Here is a 19,171-nt window from a genome sequence, read left to right as displayed (position 1 = left end):
AACGGCAGTGGGTCAACTACCGGTATGACACAATGCCGCAGCTGATTGCCCTGTTCGTATGTACGTAGAGTGGGCAGACGCCAGACCCCACATGCAGATTAGCATACTCTTAGGACTACGTACCCTAGCTAGTACATGTATTTAGGAATCATCAAACTTTTTCAAATGCTTGTGACGATTACTACCTTTTCTTACTACTCGAGTATTCGGTATGATCGCTCAGCCCTAGTTTCCACGGCTCTCTGCATGAAGTGCAACCCAGTGAATTTGACACGATAAAGAAGTGTATTTGAACCATATTCGTGGAATAAATAAATGAATAAATCCAGCACGCTTGGGCCATAATCAGAATAATAGATTAAAAAAAAGTGAGGTGGACCTGACGAAGAAGTCTGCACATCCTGAGAACAGCATCACCCAGTAACGGGCAAAGCATGATCCAGTTCAATCTGAAGGATAAGAAACGCATACTGGGAAGCAGGGTTCTCACTGTGCTGACCATAATCGTCTAGGGGTTACCATACACGCTGTGACAGCTCACTGGACAACAAGTCACAACTGACAGGCAACACCAAGACACTTCACAGAGTGACAACTCACACGGTGACTCAACTCACAAGCAACAGTCAACACCACCACATTTCACAGTGTGACAAACTCACAAGCGACAGTCAACACGGAGGAGACACAACTCACAAGCGACATTCAACACGGAGACACTTCACAGTGTGACAACTCACATGTCGACTACTCACAGTGCCTTCAACTCCGGCTCACAGGCACACGACTACTTACGAACAGTGCAACAGTAAGTCTGGTCTAACTCTGAGCCACGTCTCACGGCTTTACTCGTACTCACTCATTAAACGCCACTTTGTGTTAGGATCGCAGATGCCCATAATAAAGGCATTAAACACTATCTCCTGCTCTAGGCGCCTAGTCTCAGCTTCCTGCTGTTCCAGTTTCTCAATCAACTCCTCACGGCTCAGATGATCAAACTGTGTCTTCCAGTGTGGCGAGCCCATGCTCTCGTGGTGTGACAGACCGCTCTGCAGTGTGCCATCCATGGCCTCGCAGGCCGCACAGACCGACGGACCACTTCCCGGCAGTAGAAGTGAGCAAGCGAGAGTGCGTATGCACCGACCAGGTACCCACGATTTCTCCAGTTCTGCAACACAGTCTCCATCTTCATCTTCGAAATCCCCGCCCTCGTAACGCTCCTCGATCCATTTTTCATACTTGGCGTAGCTGCAGCCATCGCAGACCACTGCATTCTCAACAATTGACATGGCCATTTTAAGATTATCCATACTGTTCAGCAACTCTGGGGCCTCTGGGACCACATTCTTCAGGTCAGTGAACGCATCCCTCACCTGGACTTTGTGTGACAATTGTTCTCCGTCCACAAGCACAGTACATCGCGGAAACCGGTACCATCCAGGTCCGTAGTTATACAGTGCCAGACCCTCGCCTTTTTTAACTGCTCTCCAGAATTGCACCCCGCCTCGTGACCTGCATGAAAAGATAGAATACCTTAAATTATCAACAAAGGCAAAAAGGAAGGGTAAAATGCTACGACTTATGACTACTTGTAACTGTCCACCAAAGTAACCAGATCATATACATGTCAGCGAGAGCGACAACACGGCACAGAACTGACAGGGAGTACCGGGACATTCAGTGGCCTGACACCTAGCTCCAATACTTCTCCAAGGCGCAAACCAACAGGTTCGGAAAAGTCCAAGAAGGGAAGGAAAGCGCAACGAAGATGAACATGAGCTATGGCCCACAGCAACAAAGAATGCTGAGAGTTACTAGATGATGATGATGAAACTAGTAAGACAAACCTAACCTCCTAACCTAACCCGAGCCTTCCAAGTTTTCATTTTCACACTATTTATTGATGCTCGAAAAATAATACAGTGAAACCTGTGTTGGCGACTACTCGGATAAGACTACTCGGATAAGACTACTCGGATAAGACTACTCGGATAAGACTACTCGGATAAGACTACTCGGATAAGACTACTCGGATAAGACTACTCGGATAAGACTACTCGGATAAGACTACTCGGATAAGACTACTCGCATAAGACTACTCGCATAAGACTACTCGCATAAGACTACTCGGATAAGACTACTCGGATAAGACTACTCGGATAAGACTACTCGGATAAGACTACTCGGATAAGACTACTCGGATAAGACTACTCGGATAAGACTACTCGGATAAGACTACTCGGATAAGACTACTCGGATAAGACTACTCGGATAAGACTACTCGGATAAGACTACTCGGATAAGACTACTCGGATAAGACTACTCGGATAAGACTACTCGGATAAGACTACTCGGATAAGACTACTCGGATAAGACTACTCGGATAAGACTACTCGGATAAGACTACTCGGATAAGACTACTCGGATAAGACTACTCGGATAAGACTACTCGGATAAGACTACTCGGATAAGACTACTCGGATAAGGCGACCATCTGTCCTAGAAGACCACTCAAACCAGGACCAAGGGACGCTATTTCCACCTTTTTTTTCTTTTTTCAGTCAAATGACCCTGCATAAGGAGACCATCTGTTAACAGAGACCACATTTTTCGAAGGTCCCTTGAGCGGTCGTCTTTGACAGCTGTTTCACTGTAGATGTGTTCACATTATGTCCAGAATCTAATTGAGTGTGTAACAGGTTCTTACTTGTTAACATGATCAGAGATCTCCACCAGGCCAAAGTTGCATTCAGTTGAGTTGACAGGCGTGGTTAAACCTGCTCGCCATTGGTTTACGGCCGCTGTGGCAGCTGCTTGGACGGCGCTGATGGACTCCCAGTCCACATCAGCCGGCTCTTTAGATGCCTTGGAGAATATAGCGTGGCACTCACTTTCCAATCCTCTTACATGTGCACAGAATCGTGCTGTCCTGGCCCTACCATGATATTTTCCAAGCTGTCCCTTTCCAAACTTTGCTCGGCTAAAATAGTTGTGCAGTTGCATGCTGGTAACTTGCTGGTCGGCTGGCAGGAAGATGTTCGCGAGCGTTTCACCCGATTTATACAGCGCATGGGCTGCAGGACGTGGCTTTGAGTAGCCCGCCCCGTCGATGAACCTCAGAATGGCATAGGTAATAAACTCCCTGGGCATTGGCTGTTTGCTCATGCCCCACGACCCTAGACTTGGAGACCGAGTCGCTGGTGTCTCTTCGTGCACCTGCTCGGCGCCTCGAACTTCAGCAGTCTTCAAGTCTAGACACAACAACAGAAACGAATTTGCAGGACTGAATTGTGCGGACAAGATGGTAAAATAACTCCTGTGGCTGTTTTTCACTTACAGTCCATTCATAAAAAAATGGGTCCTGGCTCTGGCGAGCTCCCGTATTTGGCGATTTTTTGTGATTTCATCGTACACAGTGCAGTGCTGCGAACTTTGAAATTTGAAAAAGGGTCCAAAAAGGGTGCCTGAACTGGGGTTCGAACCGCAGAATGCACTGTTGCAGGCGGGGGTCAAACGGCCTGGATTTTGATGGTTTTTCCCAATTCAGTGCTTTTGGGGCAAAACCTGGCCGAAATCCTATTCTTGCTATGGCTTGCTTTTTGGACAAAAAAACTTCAGAAACATAATTGGAAGAGGATTCCATATGGGATTGCAGAAAAAAATTCTAAAAAAACTCAACGTTTGACCCATTTATGGCCAAAAGCTAGAAGTTCATTTTTTTCTGAATGGACTGTAGCAGTTAGCACATAGTACTAGTGAAAGTGCATGATGGTCTTGCTTCGTGAAATTGTTATCTTTTCTAGGCTACAGTAAACAGGAATAGTGAGAGAACGATAATGCAAAGTGCTTCCAGTAGAATTATTGGGATGGTCTTATGTTTTTAATGATGGCGAGTAATAAAATTAGTTGTGCTGTCATTGTCTGGAAAAGTGTCGGAGGCTGTGTACATCCGTAAATTAAAACCTGATTTGTGTAAACAAAAAGACAGCGTTGCCACCCTTACACCTTTCCTTGATTTCCCGTGTGTCCTCTTGTCGTTGGTTTCTATTATCTTGTTTCTGGAGTCTTTCTTTCCATCGCTTTTTCTTCTTGCATGTACTTCTCCTTTCTTTTTTACATTGTTTTCGCATCGTCTCCATCGCTTGGCATTGTTTAATAAAGTAATCCAATGTCACGTCAGCTCGTCCTCCTTATTGCAATATTACATTTTTTCTATTTGTCACACATTTACTACACTGTAATATTTTAAGAGAGGTTCTGCGAGAAACATAGAGAAATCACGTAGAGAGCAGGTGTTTGGGTTCGAGTCAACGGCTTCGCGTGCTTTTGGGTCCAGATTTCTACGCGGAGATGAGATTCTCCACGTTGTGGCGCACGCAAAGAAAATGCGTACGGATCTGCTGGGTATCATTCAAATGCAAATGCAAGCAGAAAACTGACAAATATGGAAGGGGAATTTCCCAGTACACAGCACAACTACTAGTAATTTTATTAAAATCACCATCGTTAATTAAACTATTGTCTCCACGGCGTTTATGGTCTCATGTATTGAAGCATATTGAGTATGAGGCATGCAGCTGCTCTCAATGAGTCTCTTCACGGCGCTATGAGTTGCCATAGAATCACATGCCCCGATGGTCTCATTGCCATTGTGCTACTGGTGGTTGTATACAAGCACGCTTACCTGTGCCCAAGCGCATGGATGCCTGGCTCGGGCCGGTGGCGTACCCGTTTAGATCTTAGTCAGTACGGTGCACACTCAGTGCTCACTTTGGGTTGTGCCTACTGTTCTCCTGCGTATACATGATGTGCTCATTGCTGTTCTTCGCCCTGCTGTACCTGACACCGACTCCACTCCACTCTGTTGTGTCTGGCACTGACCCTGCTGTACCTGACACCGACTCCACTCCACTCTGTTGTGTCTGGCACTGACCCTGCTGTACCTGACACCGACTCCACTCCAGTCTGTTGTGTCTGGCACTGACCCTGCTGTACCTGACACCGACTCCACTCCACTCTGTTGTGTCTGGCACTGACCCTGCTGTACCTGACACTGACTCCACTCCAGTCTGTTGTGTCTGGCACTGACCCTGCTGTACCTGACACCGACTCCACTCCACTCTGTTGTGTCTGGCACTGACCCTGCTGTACCTGACACCGACTCCACTCCACTCTGTTGTGTCTGGCACTGACCCTGCTGTACCTGACACCGACTCCACTCCAGTCTGTTGTGTCTGGCACTGACCCTGCTGTACCTGACACCGACTCCACTCCAGTCTGTTGTGTCTGGCACTGACCCTGCTGTACCTGACACCGACTCCACTCCACTCTGTTGTGTCTGGCACTGACCCTGCTGTACCTGACACCGACTCCACTCCACTCTGTTGTGTCTGGCACTGACCCTGCTGTACCTGACACCGACTCCACTCCACTCTGTTGTGTCTGGCACTGACCCTGCTGTACCTGACACCGACTCCACTCCAGTCTGTTGTGTCTGGCACTGACCCTGCTGTACCTGACACCGACTCCACTCCAGTCTGTTGTGTCTGGCACTGACCCTGCTGTACCTGACACCGACTCCACTCCACTCTGTTGTGTCTGGCACTGACCCTGCTGTACCTGACACCGACTCCACTCCACTCTGTTGTGTCTGTTGTGTCTGTTGTGTCTGCTTGCACTGACCCTGTGACCGGTGTGCTTTAAAAGTGTGCGGAGACAAAAGAAGTTCTTCCTCGCTCAAGTAACAGCAATGGTGCCTTCGAGTTTTCTGTTGCGTTGGTCTTTTGCCTGCGAGGGGTAAAGGGCTAGCGGGCTTGGGAAAAAGTCATTCGCGGCCTCCACGCCACGTACATGTACGTTATAACCAGGCAGCTACTGCACTTGTCCTATCCTGTATCATGTTATCCTTTCACCCATTCATGTCATAGTCCTTCCCCTGTCTGTCGCCATGTATGGAAGGTACTTCTCAGATTTGGTCCGCCAAGCTACAGCCATACTATACTAGCACGTGTGGGTTCAGCACCACCTGGATATGGGTGATTCGATTGCCGCATTCATTGTGCCTTAGCCCGATAATACTTTAATAGCCCTATCGTTTTCTAACGTGCCTTCCAGTTCATGAAGCCTTGTTCAACTTGTGACGGCTATCCTGCGCTGCAGCCGTTGTTCAGTACTTTTTGCTAATATCCAGTGTACCATATTTCCCCGATTGTAAGTCGCACTCCTATTTCCAGGTCTGTCATTATCGTTTCGGTACATTCACTTCAGAGGAAACTGTTTACTTATGAGTATTACATTCACTTCAGTAATAGATCATGCTTAATTGTAAGTCGCACCCCTTTGTTGGCCCTGAAGTTGAGTGTAAAAAGGTGCGCCTTTAATATATTCGGTGAAATACGGTATGTAATCTATGTAAAACTTCTTACCTTGTGAACATTCGACCAACGTTCGGTTGGCATCGCACAAGACCTTCTGGGGTGGCCCCTCCTGGCTCTCAATACTGCGTTCACTGTATAAAATAATTTTTCAAAATATGATAGAGAAATTTGAATTCGAACTTTGGGCGATTATGTAACTTCATATGCAGCTCCCATATGTCACACATGCATGCAATGCAGCATACATGCAGAATGTTGCTCACTGTCACACAAAAAATACTACTAGTACAATCATGTAGTACATCAAGAGTACAATCATGTACATAACCTCTGGGGGTTATGTACTCTTTGAGTACAAATAGTAGCTTGATGAGGGTCCTCAAGAAAGACCACATATTGACATCATGTCATTGCTCTTCCAATTCCAGCTTCAAGTTCAAGTTAAGTTGAGAATAAAATAATTATAAAATGAAAACGTACCTCATGTTGGATAGTGACTCGGGGAAATGTGCAACACCAGAGCAAAGGTACCAAGCTAAAAGACAAATCTCTGAAATAACCTCCACGTCAACAATTATGACCACGAGCTGCTCGAGAGACCAATGGAGTCTGGCCACTGGCACGCACGTCGTGACGATGGGCACCTGTACACGGTTCTAAAAAAGAATGAAGATGCCAGAGGACGCTTCCCACTGAAACACTTCATTTGAAGTTCCCGGGCACATCTTGAGCGTGAACGATACGTGGATAATCACGTGCATGACATCAAATCAAGAGATTCTAATCTTTGTATATAAATTATTGTAGTACTGTACATGACTAGTCGACTGCACTGTACGTAGATCTACATCTTTCACGTACACCTGGTACACGTTCACTGTTCATTTTTCAAACTAAAACTGAAAACGATAAAAGGTGAACGAAAGAAACTCTGAGCCCAGTTCTAGAATTCTGTGTACCCGGTTCACTCATCAACAAAGCCTGCATTGCATGCAGCTATGGTCATTAGTATCGTAACAGAAATGTAACTGTTGAATCAGTCCATCACCTCAGCAATGGATGCTGGAGATTCGTCAGAAAAGAAACCGTTGAGAGTCAAAAATCTCAACATTTCTAACAAATTAATGCAAGATAAACGCCAATCGCTGAATCCATGTGAAAAGGTGAGTACTGAACAGCAATGAGAAAGATAATGTGCGCACTCATATCAGAACATGGCAACCAAAGGTGTGTTCCAGCACGTTTTCTCATCTCAGTTTTCAATGGAATCTTGTGGCTAAAGAGAAAAGGGAAAGCAATAGCAAGAGTAAATACCAGAGTGTGCAGCTCTGGGAGAATCATCCCGCGGTGAAGATTTTTGTTTTATAAATTGGTCATGGTGACTCACATAGTGACTCGCCTAGTGGAACACACTTTGGTTGCCATGTTTGTGAGTGTGCGTATTTACCAAGAGTAGAAAAACAAGAGTGTGCAACTCCGGATGGGTTGGCCTGTGGCGGAATTTTTTTGTTGACTTCATATTTTCTGGAAATCATGAGTCATACCGTACGACGCACGCGCTGCAAGTCTTTTGGGAAGACACACGTCATGTTTTCTGAAAAGGTGACGTCAACAAAAAATTCCGCCGTGGGCCAGGGTATTTGCAGATTTGCAGAAGAGATGCGGAGTTGCACACTCTTGTTTATCTACTCTTGAACATGAATTTCAGGCAGTTGACAAGGAGATAAGATGTGAAGGCCCGTTGGTAAATAATGATGCATGTACTCAGTGTCTGCTCCAGAGCCGGGTGAGCCGGGTAATCGACCCGGTTGGGCGGCGCTTGGACCCGGTTGAAAATATAGTACCGGGTCACCTGTGACCCGGTTGGTACTTTACACGTTCGAACTTTGAAAGGACTGACTACATGGCTTGTATGTGTGACAGATCATGCAGAGGCGCGCGTCGAATACATGTGTACCCGGCTCCGACCCGGTTGAAATGGTTGCGCCAGGTACACGTGTACCCGGCTGTCCTACAATCCTAGAGCAGACACTGGTACTAGCGTTATATCTTTTAAAAGGAACATAATTCCTTGGGAGGGGTGGGTAATTGAATCGACTAATATTTTATTTATTTATTTATTTATTACAGCATCTCATAGCACAGTGAGAACACCGGCCAATACAAAGAGAGAGGGTGTTAGCCAACCACGGCAAGGAAGGGAGAAGGGGAGGAGAAGAAAAAGGAACCGGCATGGATAAGCAGTGATTGCAACAAAATGAGAAACGCAAAATCAAAGTCAAGGCGCGACAAGGCTCTTAAAAAGGTGGAGGGAAGAAAGGTCCTTAGCTTCTTGGGGAAGTGCCAGCCACGCAGAGTACGCAGTGAAAAAGGGAGAGTGAAGTAGAAAGGAGGACTGAGGTTTCGGAAGGGAAAGGGAGTTTCTCGTGCTACGGGAAGAGAACCAGTTGAAACAGTGGAGGTGAGGTGGACACAGATTGAGTTTGAGAGAACGGATAAGGGTGACAAGATGTGAATTACGTCTCTTAGACAAAGGGGTAGTGTCAGCAAGGGTATACACTTAGGATGGAAGCATGCGGGGTTTTCGGAGGAGGATTTTGAGAACTTTTTTGTGGTGAATTTCGAGCTTGGCAGCACGGGTTGTGGACATTCCAGCCCAAGCAGTATCTGCATAATCAAAAATGGGGCGTAGGTAAGCTGAGTAAAAGAGGAGTTTACAAGAGATTGGGAGATGGTAACAGTGAGAAGAGAGGACTCCTAAAGATGAACTTGATCGTTTACATATGTAATCGATGTGGGGTTCCCATGAAAGATTAGAGTCAATGAAAATGCCAAGATGCTTATGGCTTGAGACTATGTCTAGAGGCTGGGGGAAAGTGGGATGGAGGAGGGGCGGAACATCGGGCTGAGAAGGAAAGAGCATGATTGGGCGATAACCGCCAAGACGACATCCAGGAAATTACTCTTTGAATCCCGTTAGCTAGGTTACTCATCAGGCCAGTGATGTTAGGAGATGCCCGTAGGAGCATTGTGTCGTCTGCGAACAGTGATGTGCCCGGGGCAGCTGCAGGCAGATCATTGACGTAAAAAATAAAAAGAAGGGGGCCGAGGATGGCACCCTGGGGAACTCCGGATAGTGCTGTTGTGTCGGCCGAGGACGTCCCATGTACCGTGACGTACTGCGTTCGCCCAGTTAGGCGAGATGTCAGCCATAGCAGGGGATTGCCGTCTACAGTAAATGATCCACGAAGCTTGGCCAAAAGTCCCCGGTGCCAGACGGTATCGAAGGCCTTGGCAAGATCGAAAAAACAGATCCCGACTAGATCTCCAGCATCCCGATGTCGACACACTAATTGCACCAGGCGCGTCAGCTGGAGGGTGGTAGAATCGCCTCTGCGAAATCCGGACTGAGCTGAACTCAAACGTGACGAGACATGACAGTACAATTGGTCGTAGAAAACGCGCTCACAGAGTTTGGAAACACAGGACAGTAGAGATATCGGACGGTAGTTTGATGCTTCGTGGCGAGACCCTTTCTTGTAGGTCGGTATTACATTAGCTGTTTTCCATGCAGAGGGAAAACGACCAGTGCGGAATGATAGGTTGGAAATCAGACATAAGGAGTATGCTATTGAGGGCGCAAGGGACTTTAATACCAGATTAGTGATGCCGTCTGGGCCCGGCGCCTTGTCAGACGGGAGCTTTCGAATGTAACGTCGGATGGCAGCAGTCGTAGTAAAGACAGATGTGAGGCGGTCAACCTCACCCGACTCCTCGGCAATGGGGGGAATGGGTAGAGAAGGGTCATCAGGCACGGCCACTGAGGTGAACTGAGAGTTCAATGCAGTGGCTTTAGCTGAAGAGGTAGTAGCCTGCTGCGTAGAACTAATGGTGAGTGTCGGGATGTCACGAGATACTTTATGATTTTTTAATTTGTTCACGAACTGAAACAGTGATGGGCGGTTTTTGTCCTGCAGCGTAGCTTGTACGGACCGAATGTATCCCCGGTATTTCGATCGAGTCAGACTCTTCACCAAGTTCCGTTGAGATCGATATACATGCATGTTAAGCTGGGTTGGGTATTTCTTACACACACTGTAGAAATCGTGCTTTGCCTTAATGGCGGCACGGAGGGGGGCATCAACCCAAGGTGGCTGACCTAAACGTCGGCATGAGGGGGAGAGTGGACGCCGGGAGAAGTACCCGAGGTGCTTCTCCATGGCCCTGCTAAGAATAGAGTGGAAAGACGAAAGAGCGTCATCCACGTGCGAGCTGCGGAGGTGACATTTCCAGTGGACATCAGCATTCAGGTCACCCCATACGCAACGTGGCACCAACTTGAAATTGTAACCTGGGGGTGTAGGGGTAGATGTTGGGAGGAAGTGATGTTGTAGGGTTGGATTTTGGACGTGACAGGGAGACAGACTCGACAGATGAGCTGCACGTGGTCAGAGCTACCCAGTGGAGCGGCTGAATCAACGGAGAGGAACTGCTGGGGTGAATTTGTGACGATGAGGTCCAAGCAAGATGACCGGCCACTTGGGCTCCAGTGCGTAGGGAAGTTGACCAGTTGCTCTAATCCGAAGCACCTGAAGGCGGTTTCAAGGCACTGACCCACCGGGGTTGTATCACCAGCCAACCAGCTCGAGTTATGGGCATTGAAGTCACCGGTGAGGAGTAGTGTGGATACAGATAGATTAAGTGACAGAAGGCAGTCTTCCAGATCATCAGAATAGGCCTGGATATCCGCCAGGGTACCACCAGGAGGTCGGTAGGTGGCGCAGACGATGAGTGGACGTTGGGGTGAGTTGGCTGTGCGAAGCTCAAGCCAGATGGCCTCCAAGCCCGGTTGCTGAAGATTCGCCAGAGGCTTCACCGATGTAAAGGGGCCATCTTTCACCAGTATGGCTACCCCACCATAACCTCTGGTAGGATTGGCCGATCGAACATTAGAGGTGGGACGATCCCGTCGATGAACTGTGTAGCCTGCCAATGAGAAGAGGTTGGCAGGGGACAACCATGTTTCACACAAACATATAACCTCCGGAGAGTAGATGTTGCACATAACAGTGAGTTCCGCTACTTTGTTGACCACTGAGCGGCAGTTGAGGGAAAGGATGGTAAGGGCAGTATGGATGGGAGGATAAAAGGGACGGGCCAGTGGATTCAGTGTTCCAGTAGTGTTGGGGAAGACAAGGTTACTTATAAAATCATGCTGCATGGGTTCCACAGCGGGGCAAAAATGTGGTGGCTGAGAGAGAGTGGGTGAAGTCGTAGTTAGTTGTAGGAGGTAGCAATGCGGTCAGATGCGAATCGCCATTCTCGTACACGCAGGGTTTCTGGCCAAAAGTCGGCAGACATAGATCGTTCAAGGTCGGATTCCGGGAGAACCACGTGGGCAAAAGCCAGTCCGAAGTACTTCGTTTCCGAAACTGAACATTTTATTACGGAGACTCCCCTGTCGCTACACCACTTCTCAATGCTCTCCGCAGAACATCCAGGGTGGACGTTTCCCACATAAAGGGCTTTGCATTTTGTTCTGGATGCCGCTCGTAGGGTTGCTGATTATTTTGGTGGGCGCTGATAGTAGGATGTGACGGCACTCACGGCAGTCTTAGATCCGGAGGAGTGTGCTGTGGATCGTGTCGTTGACGTGGGTACTGTGACATGTGACGTGACCTGAGTGCCTGGGTGACTTTGGTATCGCGTAGTGCGACTCGTACTGGGGCGTCCCCGTACGTTGTCCCGATCACGTACCTGTGGCCATGGTGACGACTGTACTGCCGCACTGTACGTCCCGACGCTGTCAGCAGCAGGCGGTGGAACTTCAACCTCTAGTAAGGGGACTCTGTTCTCCTCTGCAGCCTTTATCTCCCGCCCCCGGTCGTCTCTCAGCGCTGCCAACTCGTCACTGATGCTAGCGACAATCCGCATCATCTCATCCAAACGCTCAACGACCCCAGCAGCTGATGAGTGCAACACACCCACACCAGCCTCGCGAAGTTTCCCAACCACCTCCGCGCGAGCCATACTGTCCAGGCCATCAATGCTATGCCGCCGAGCTAAACCTCGCAGTTCCTCGAAAGTGAGAATGGCCAAGTCTACGACGTCACCCAGGCTCATCCTGCACCAGATTACCGCAGACACGGCCGCAGCAAGTCTCGAAAATAGCGTCGTAAAGACAAGCCAGCAGTGTGAACAGAGGCGCGAGCACTCCACTCCAGCGCGTGATCCAGCGCGTGATGCAGCGATGTAGCGATGTAGGTAATCCAGTTAAACGCAACGTACAACCCAGCCCTAGCGCTAAGGATTAGACCAGACTTGGACCAGGATTTCATCCAATGGCAGGACACTGCCAACTCAGCCAACCTGAAGATATAACAGCAGCCCCAGCCAGCTCCAGACCAAACAGCAACCAAGCAATTCAGCAGCCAAGCAAGCTTCTTGCTCCAACCAGAGCATCCAAAAGTCCAACCAGCACCTAGATCAACGTGAGAAAAACAAACAAAAAACAAAGTGTTGTTCACTGTCTTGAGTTGGTGGAGCTTGCAGTGGCGCACCTGTATACAGGTGTATACAGTACGTACCAGTTATAGTTTGGTCGTGTAAAAGACTATCCTGCCTACAAGAATGAACTCTCATATTTTCATAATCAGAACATGGGTCTAGGTATGTTTAGCTGTGCTAAGCCCTGCCGCAAAGCCCCATCCCGTGGATTCAAGAACAGGCCGCCTGATCACTTGTGTTTTGTGTCTATTTGTACATGTATTTTGTGTTGCTGCATATGCTGTGTGTAGTACTTACGGGCCTCGCTAGAGTGCCAACTGAATAGGGGTCGGGCAGCGATTGAGTGTCGTGACTTCCACTTCCTTGCCAAGGAATGCCAAGGACGACTAGTAAGTACCTTGTCCATATATGGCACTGTTCTGTGTGTACATTGTGATATCTTATATTTATATGGCAAATAAATGAATACATTGTATTTATTTATTTGACCCAATCCTAGAGCAGGTGCGAATGTTAGAATACACGGAGCATTCCAAGAGATGAGGGTCTTGAATAGGGTATCCAGCTTGTCAGAGAAGCATCAACAAGAAATCAGGCGACTAGAATTTCAATAAAATTCTCTTGGAGGGAAATAGCTGTTCTTGGAGATTGTACTTGTTGCGTCGCTCTATATTAAAAATGAATCATCAGGAAACTCTGTAACGTTATGCAAGTATGTGTCTACGTTGAGAGATGTGTGAAAGGTTTACACATTAGTACCGAGTACTAGTACCACATTTCTGACTCACTGCAACGCCTGGCTCCTCATGCCCTTAGGCAATCATCAGACAACTATTGAAGGTCCATTATGAATTTGCTACTACAGTAGTGCTTTTTGTTTTGTAGAATGATGGTTCAATATCCAAGCTAGCCCGGGTTTGCAACAACAAACCGGAGTCTGAAGTCAGAACACAGTACATTGCATGCTGTCACTGCTGTGTATGCCAGTGTTGAACCTACAGTAGACTGCCCTTGTCGCCCTGCACTGCAATTACCTTTGAAAGTTGAAAGCACAATATGTTGCACCGTTTTGTTGCATGATGACTGTGTTGCTTGTGCTTGCCTGTTGTTATAGCAAGAGGAAATGCTGAAGGCAGGCAAAGAAAGGCGACCGGTTCACTTCGACCCAGACTTGGAAATACCGCCAGTGCCTCCTGCCAAGTATGACTTCTTCAAGTGATCTATATTTTGCCTTTGGGCAATGTGCATCCTAACATGTTCTGTTGCATGGCTTGTAGAAATTGATGCATTTCCGAAATTCCGTTCTGTACATAGTACTACTTGTACATATAGGGTTTGGTCCTCCATACCAGGCGCCTACTTCTTACTCAAGATCTAGAATGCGAGTCACTGACTGCAATGGAAATGTGCATGACGGTGTGCCGTTTTCCTCAGAGGAATTTTTGCTTTTGCTATTTCTTGCTGCTCTTCCTACCTCTTTTTTACTTGCGTACATGGGTGTTGTAGGGTAGCGCCAATATCTGTACATAGCCATGCTGTTGCTGCTGCTGCTACCCCGATAGTTCGTAGATGTCCTGCATTGCCCACAAATATGTCTGACCAATTACCAACAGATACTGCATATACCGCGGTACATGTATAGTAGATGACATCCGTAATGTATTCAGAGCTTTGGTAGGCTTGTATATACATTGAAACAAATCTTGAAATTGTTCTTGCTTGATGCCGACTTTAGTGCTACTTTGAAGTAGATTGCAGTACAACTAGTGCCTTGTCTCATTACCCAGTGCTCTGTTGATTGTGTTACTTTACACTTGACAGTGTTGTCTTGTTGATAACAACAGAGTGGGTGGGGCATATACTAGTGTACTAAGTCGATATCACATTGGCAGAGCTAGGACTGTTCTTCGAACTGGACAAAACGCATGGGGCCCAATAAAATTTGTATCTGCTACAGTGTACTGTCATTCTGGACAAAGCACATTGTACTCCTGGTCCCAGATTCAAAATCCGAACACTATACCTCCGGACAGGCTCCACTGTACACGCCCGATCCGTTTGAAACCTCCGTAACCACAGCAAGGTGCATATCACATTATCGGACTAAGTTCTAATTCGGTATACACGGCCCCAATACAGTCGTACCTTGCTTAGCCGCACACATCCGTTTCCCACAACAAATATCTGGATAGGCGAGGGAACCGGATGATCGAACACACAATGCTGTATGTATGCATGGCATACGCTGCAAATCGGTTACCAACGATTTTCTTCCGGATGGCGAGGGATGCGAATAAAAGAGGACCGGATAAGCGAGGTCTGACCATACATACATAATGGAGCCCTACACGTGATATTACCACTTGTAGGGCTCCACAGTCACGACTAATGACTGTTGCCCATACACGTGTCACAATAAGTACCTGCCAATGATTGGGGGAAAAACTGACAGACCAAATGTGTTTGTTCTGCCGACGGAGTGCCGTTATATCCAATCTCCACCACACCACCCATGGCCCTACAACGCCAACATACCCACCAAGGAGAAAATGGTAAAACAAGCGTACGCCTTTCGTAAACGCAATAGAAGACAGAGAATCAACAGGTACAAGGCACAGGATGAATTGAGAAAAGAATAGGAAACGGCACACAAAATATGGACGGCACAGACTTACTCTGTACAAAAGGAGAATTAAAACAGGAGGCTGATTTCAGTTGGGCGGTTAAAAACAACGACATGCAGCCGTCGCGATTTGTTACAAAGCTAGATAACGATAGGAGGAGAAAATTATGTACGTATGTCGCTTCCGGCACGGCACGGGCAAAGTCCAGCTGTTATCAAGGTATATGAATGCGCTAATATATAAACAGAATAACATTACACGCGACTAAACAGCTGTACGTCGATGCATATAATAAACTCGTACATCGATCGTGGGAGTAGAGATAAAAATGAAACGGCAGCAGGAAAACTACAACCACAATGTCATGAAGACAGTACAGTGTCATGAGTTGGAATTTTTATTCAACCTACAGGTACATGGACGGAATATCGAGCATGACATCAAAACTCTGAACATGCTGAAAAGGTAAATTATTCTGCGGTGAGCCCCGGTCGGAGCAAATTTTTAAGGTATGATAGGAGTTTCATGATGCGGTTATATGTGAGATACGGTCCCGCGCTGCTATGTCTGATGCTTGGGTGACGTACCTGCTGTCGCGCCAGATTGCGCGTCGAAACGTTCTAGCTCTTCCAGGATGCCACGATACCAAGTGCCGACGTCATAGTCGGACTCCTTATATTTCAGGAAGAACGCGTGCGTCTCCAGCTTCTCATACTTTGGCCGCAAGTCCGGGTTCTTCATCAAGCAGACGCGCGCAAAGTCGATGAAGCAGTCCGTGAATGTGCCGTTATCTGGTAGCTCCGGCGCAGGACCACTTACAACTGCCTTGAGCTGCTCGAACACCGTCTTCCACGGCGGGTAAGGGAACTTACCCAGGGCGAGCTCAATAAGGGTCACACCAAGACTCCACACATCCGAGCGCACATCATACTCGCGATCTTTCGTCGGATCAATCCTTTCTGGTGCCATGTAAGGCTTGCATCCTGCATCGAGTGTCTTGGCCACAGAATTCACAAGCTGTCCACTGATGCCGAAATCGCAGAGCTTGATACTTCCCGTCTTGTCTATCAAAATATTGCTTGGTTTCACATCACGATGAATGACATCCAGCTCATTCTTCAGGTACTCAAGTGCTGAAACGACAGAGAATGCCACCTTACCCACTGCATCTTCCGGAATCACTTTGTCCAGATTCGCCCGCATGCTCTTATACAGAACGTCCAGCGAATGGTTCATCTTCTCCATACAAATCCACACGTCGCCGTCTCGAAATAATGCACCATAAAAGAATATTGTGTAGGGACATTTCGCTGCTTTTTTCGAAATGTCTAAGTCCATCAGAAGTCGTTTTTCCTCTTTGCTGTCCACTGTACAGCGAATTCGTTTCACAGCCATTGTATGGTTGGAGGCATTGTGGTGCATCTCATACACAGCACCATAGGTACCACGTCCGAGTTCCTTCACTTCGATTAAATCGTCTGCTCTCACTTCTACTTCTCCTCCATCTTCAAATTTCAACATTCCGACTGAATCAAGATCTCGTGGTGGCTTCACCTCCTGCCGTTTGGGCTGGACAATTGGGGCTAAGCCAGGTCCCTTGCCCTTGAACTTTAATTTATGTTCCGCCATGGCGAGCAGGACAACAAAGTAACCTGGCAAGTAAATTAGGAAACTCACCAGGACATCAATTTTTTCAATCTAAAAATTTTCAGTCAAGAGAACCAAAACGTATGAACGACGATTTTCACGATCTTTTTCTTTGCTGTTTTCCGGGCGCGTGCTACTGCTAGCATGCTAGCTGGACTATGCTAGCGCTAGCGAGCGCACAGGCTAGCACTTATCCCACTTCCCAGGCCCAACTCGCTTTCAAGAAGGCAGCGCATGCGCAAAGTAATGTCGATTTTGCGGACCAACAAAAACCGCACTGCATGCAATCAAGAGTACATAACCCTTGCAAGGGTTATGTACCCTAACAGTCTAAGTAATAAAATATTAGTTGATGCATGCAATGCTGAGCTCCTCGACGTGACCAGGTGACTCGAGGCTTCATGAGTGACATGACCATGATGACTGACAGACTGTCGATATGTCGACTGTACTTTGTAGCTATCACACGATCGTAGATCTACGATCGATGACGATGGATCCTCCTTGACCCGGCGATCAATGAAGGCGACTCGACTGTCGCCTCAGCCGTCACAAGTTTACCATAGTAGCAAGAGTTCATGGCCATATGGGGGTTATGAACTCTTGATAGTAGGGCCGGGAGGTTCTGCTCTACGTTTTGGGAACGCGACGCAAAGAATCACGCAAACTCTCTTCGCGTTCCCGTAACGTAAAGAAATCCTGTTCTGCTGGCTACGCTTCACCTAGAGAAGTCACGTGGAATGTGTATTGGGAATTTCCCCTTCCATATTTGGCAGTTTTCTGCATGCAGTTGATCGATACATGTACCCAGCAAATCCGTACGCATTTTCTCTGCGTGTGCCACAACGTAGAGAACCTCATCTCCGCGTAGAAATCTGGAGCCAAAACACCCGAAGCCGTAGACTCTAACCCAGACACCTGCTCTCTACGTGATTTCTCTACGTTTCACGTTAACTCGTGGTTTGGCTCCAGATTTCTACGCGGAGATGAGGTTCTCTACGTTGTGGCACACGCAGAGAAAATGCGTACGGATTTGCTGGGTATCGAATACTATCGATCAACTGCATGCAGAACAACTGCCAAATATGGAAGGGGAAATTCCCAGTACACATTCCACGTGACTTCTCTACGTGAAGCGTAGAGCAGAACAGGACTTCTTTACGTTACGGGAACGCGAAGAGAGTTCGCGTGATTCTTTGCGTCGCGTTCCCGAAACGTAGAGCAGAACCTCCCTTATTACAAAACACTGTACTCGTACTGAGGAGTCGTCATCCGAGTACCGAATATCGTGGCGCGCGGTGGGTGGGTGGGTGCTAGCTCCTCCCTATCTTCCTACTCGTACTCCTAGCGCCGCTAGCCATGGACTCTTGACTCGGTCTTGACTCTTGAATGAAGAATCTTGATCCTCGCCTGGGCCTAGCCCCTTTGCTAAGGCCTTTTTCTACCGACATGCTGTACATGTACCGGCGCAACGGAACTTACCATGTCATTGTTGTTAGCCAAGAGCACATAACCCCTGGGGGGGGGGGGGGGGGGGGGGGTTAGGGGCACACCTTGGCAGTTCATGCTCTCTCTCGCTCTCTCCCTCCCCCACCCACTCTTGGTGCGTCTAGGTGGCCATGAAGTCGAGACCCTAGGTCGGCGGAGCTCCCTAAACCTCACCACCACTGCCACAATTCAGGTTGTGCGTGCTTCCCCTAGCTGCATCTCATGTTTGGCATTTAAGTGGTCTTTGTAAAAAAAATGTCATGTTGAACAGGAAGAGCGGGCCCTGGCCAGGCTGGTCATGTCAAGCCACACAAAGAAACATTTTTGGGTAGATACAGTCAACTTCGTTTATAACGATATTCGGCGGGGCATCAAAAAAGTGTCCTTATTCGCGAAGTGTCGTTTTACCCGAAGTCTCATTATATGTATCACAGTTGGATGGAACTTTGCTCTGGGCATGGACATTCTGTCGTTATTCGCGAATTGTCGTTATATCCGCAGTCGTTATTAGCGAAGTTGACTGTACAA

The 19,171-nt window shown here is 47.7% G+C and overlaps 3 protein-coding genes across 3 annotated transcripts; 1 reads left to right on the top strand and 2 right to left on the bottom strand.

Annotated features, from left to right (window-relative positions):
- Nucleotides 1-266: 266 nt before the first annotated feature.
- On the bottom strand, nucleotides 267-7,147 carry LOC135813958 (uncharacterized). The gene is made up of 4 exons (XM_065327003.1): nucleotides 6,858-7,147; nucleotides 6,426-6,508; nucleotides 2,708-3,251; nucleotides 267-1,512 (listed from the first exon to the last, which is right to left on the bottom strand). The coding sequence occupies exons 1-4, from the start codon at nucleotides 6,860-6,862 to the stop codon at nucleotides 846-848; spliced, it is 1,299 nt and encodes a 432-aa protein (XP_065183075.1). The 5' UTR covers nucleotides 6,863-7,147; the 3' UTR covers nucleotides 267-845.
- A 90-nt stretch (nucleotides 7,148-7,237) lies between these two features.
- Nucleotides 7,238-14,666, top strand: LOC135813957 (uncharacterized). The gene is made up of 3 exons (XM_065327002.1): nucleotides 7,238-7,540; nucleotides 13,175-13,273; nucleotides 13,999-14,666. The coding sequence occupies exons 1-3, from the start codon at nucleotides 7,433-7,435 to the stop codon at nucleotides 14,101-14,103; spliced, it is 312 nt and encodes a 103-aa protein (XP_065183074.1). The 5' UTR covers nucleotides 7,238-7,432; the 3' UTR covers nucleotides 14,104-14,666.
- A 764-nt stretch (nucleotides 14,667-15,430) lies between these two features.
- On the bottom strand, nucleotides 15,431-17,257 carry LOC135813956 (dual specificity mitogen-activated protein kinase kinase 6-like). The gene has a single exon (XM_065327001.1). It carries the CDS (start codon nucleotides 17,135-17,137, stop codon nucleotides 16,070-16,072), a length of 1,068 nt encoding a protein of 355 aa, XP_065183073.1. The 5' UTR covers nucleotides 17,138-17,257; the 3' UTR covers nucleotides 15,431-16,069.
- Nucleotides 17,258-19,171: the final 1,914 nt, after the last annotated feature.

Source organism: Sycon ciliatum, chromosome 4 (genome assembly GCF_964019385.1).
Source record: "Sycon ciliatum chromosome 4, ocSycCili1.1, whole genome shotgun sequence".
NCBI lineage: Eukaryota > Metazoa > Porifera > Calcarea > Leucosolenida > Sycettidae > Sycon > Sycon ciliatum.
Note: the sequence above shows the minus strand (reverse complement) of the source record. Positions and strands in the feature narration are given on the sequence as shown.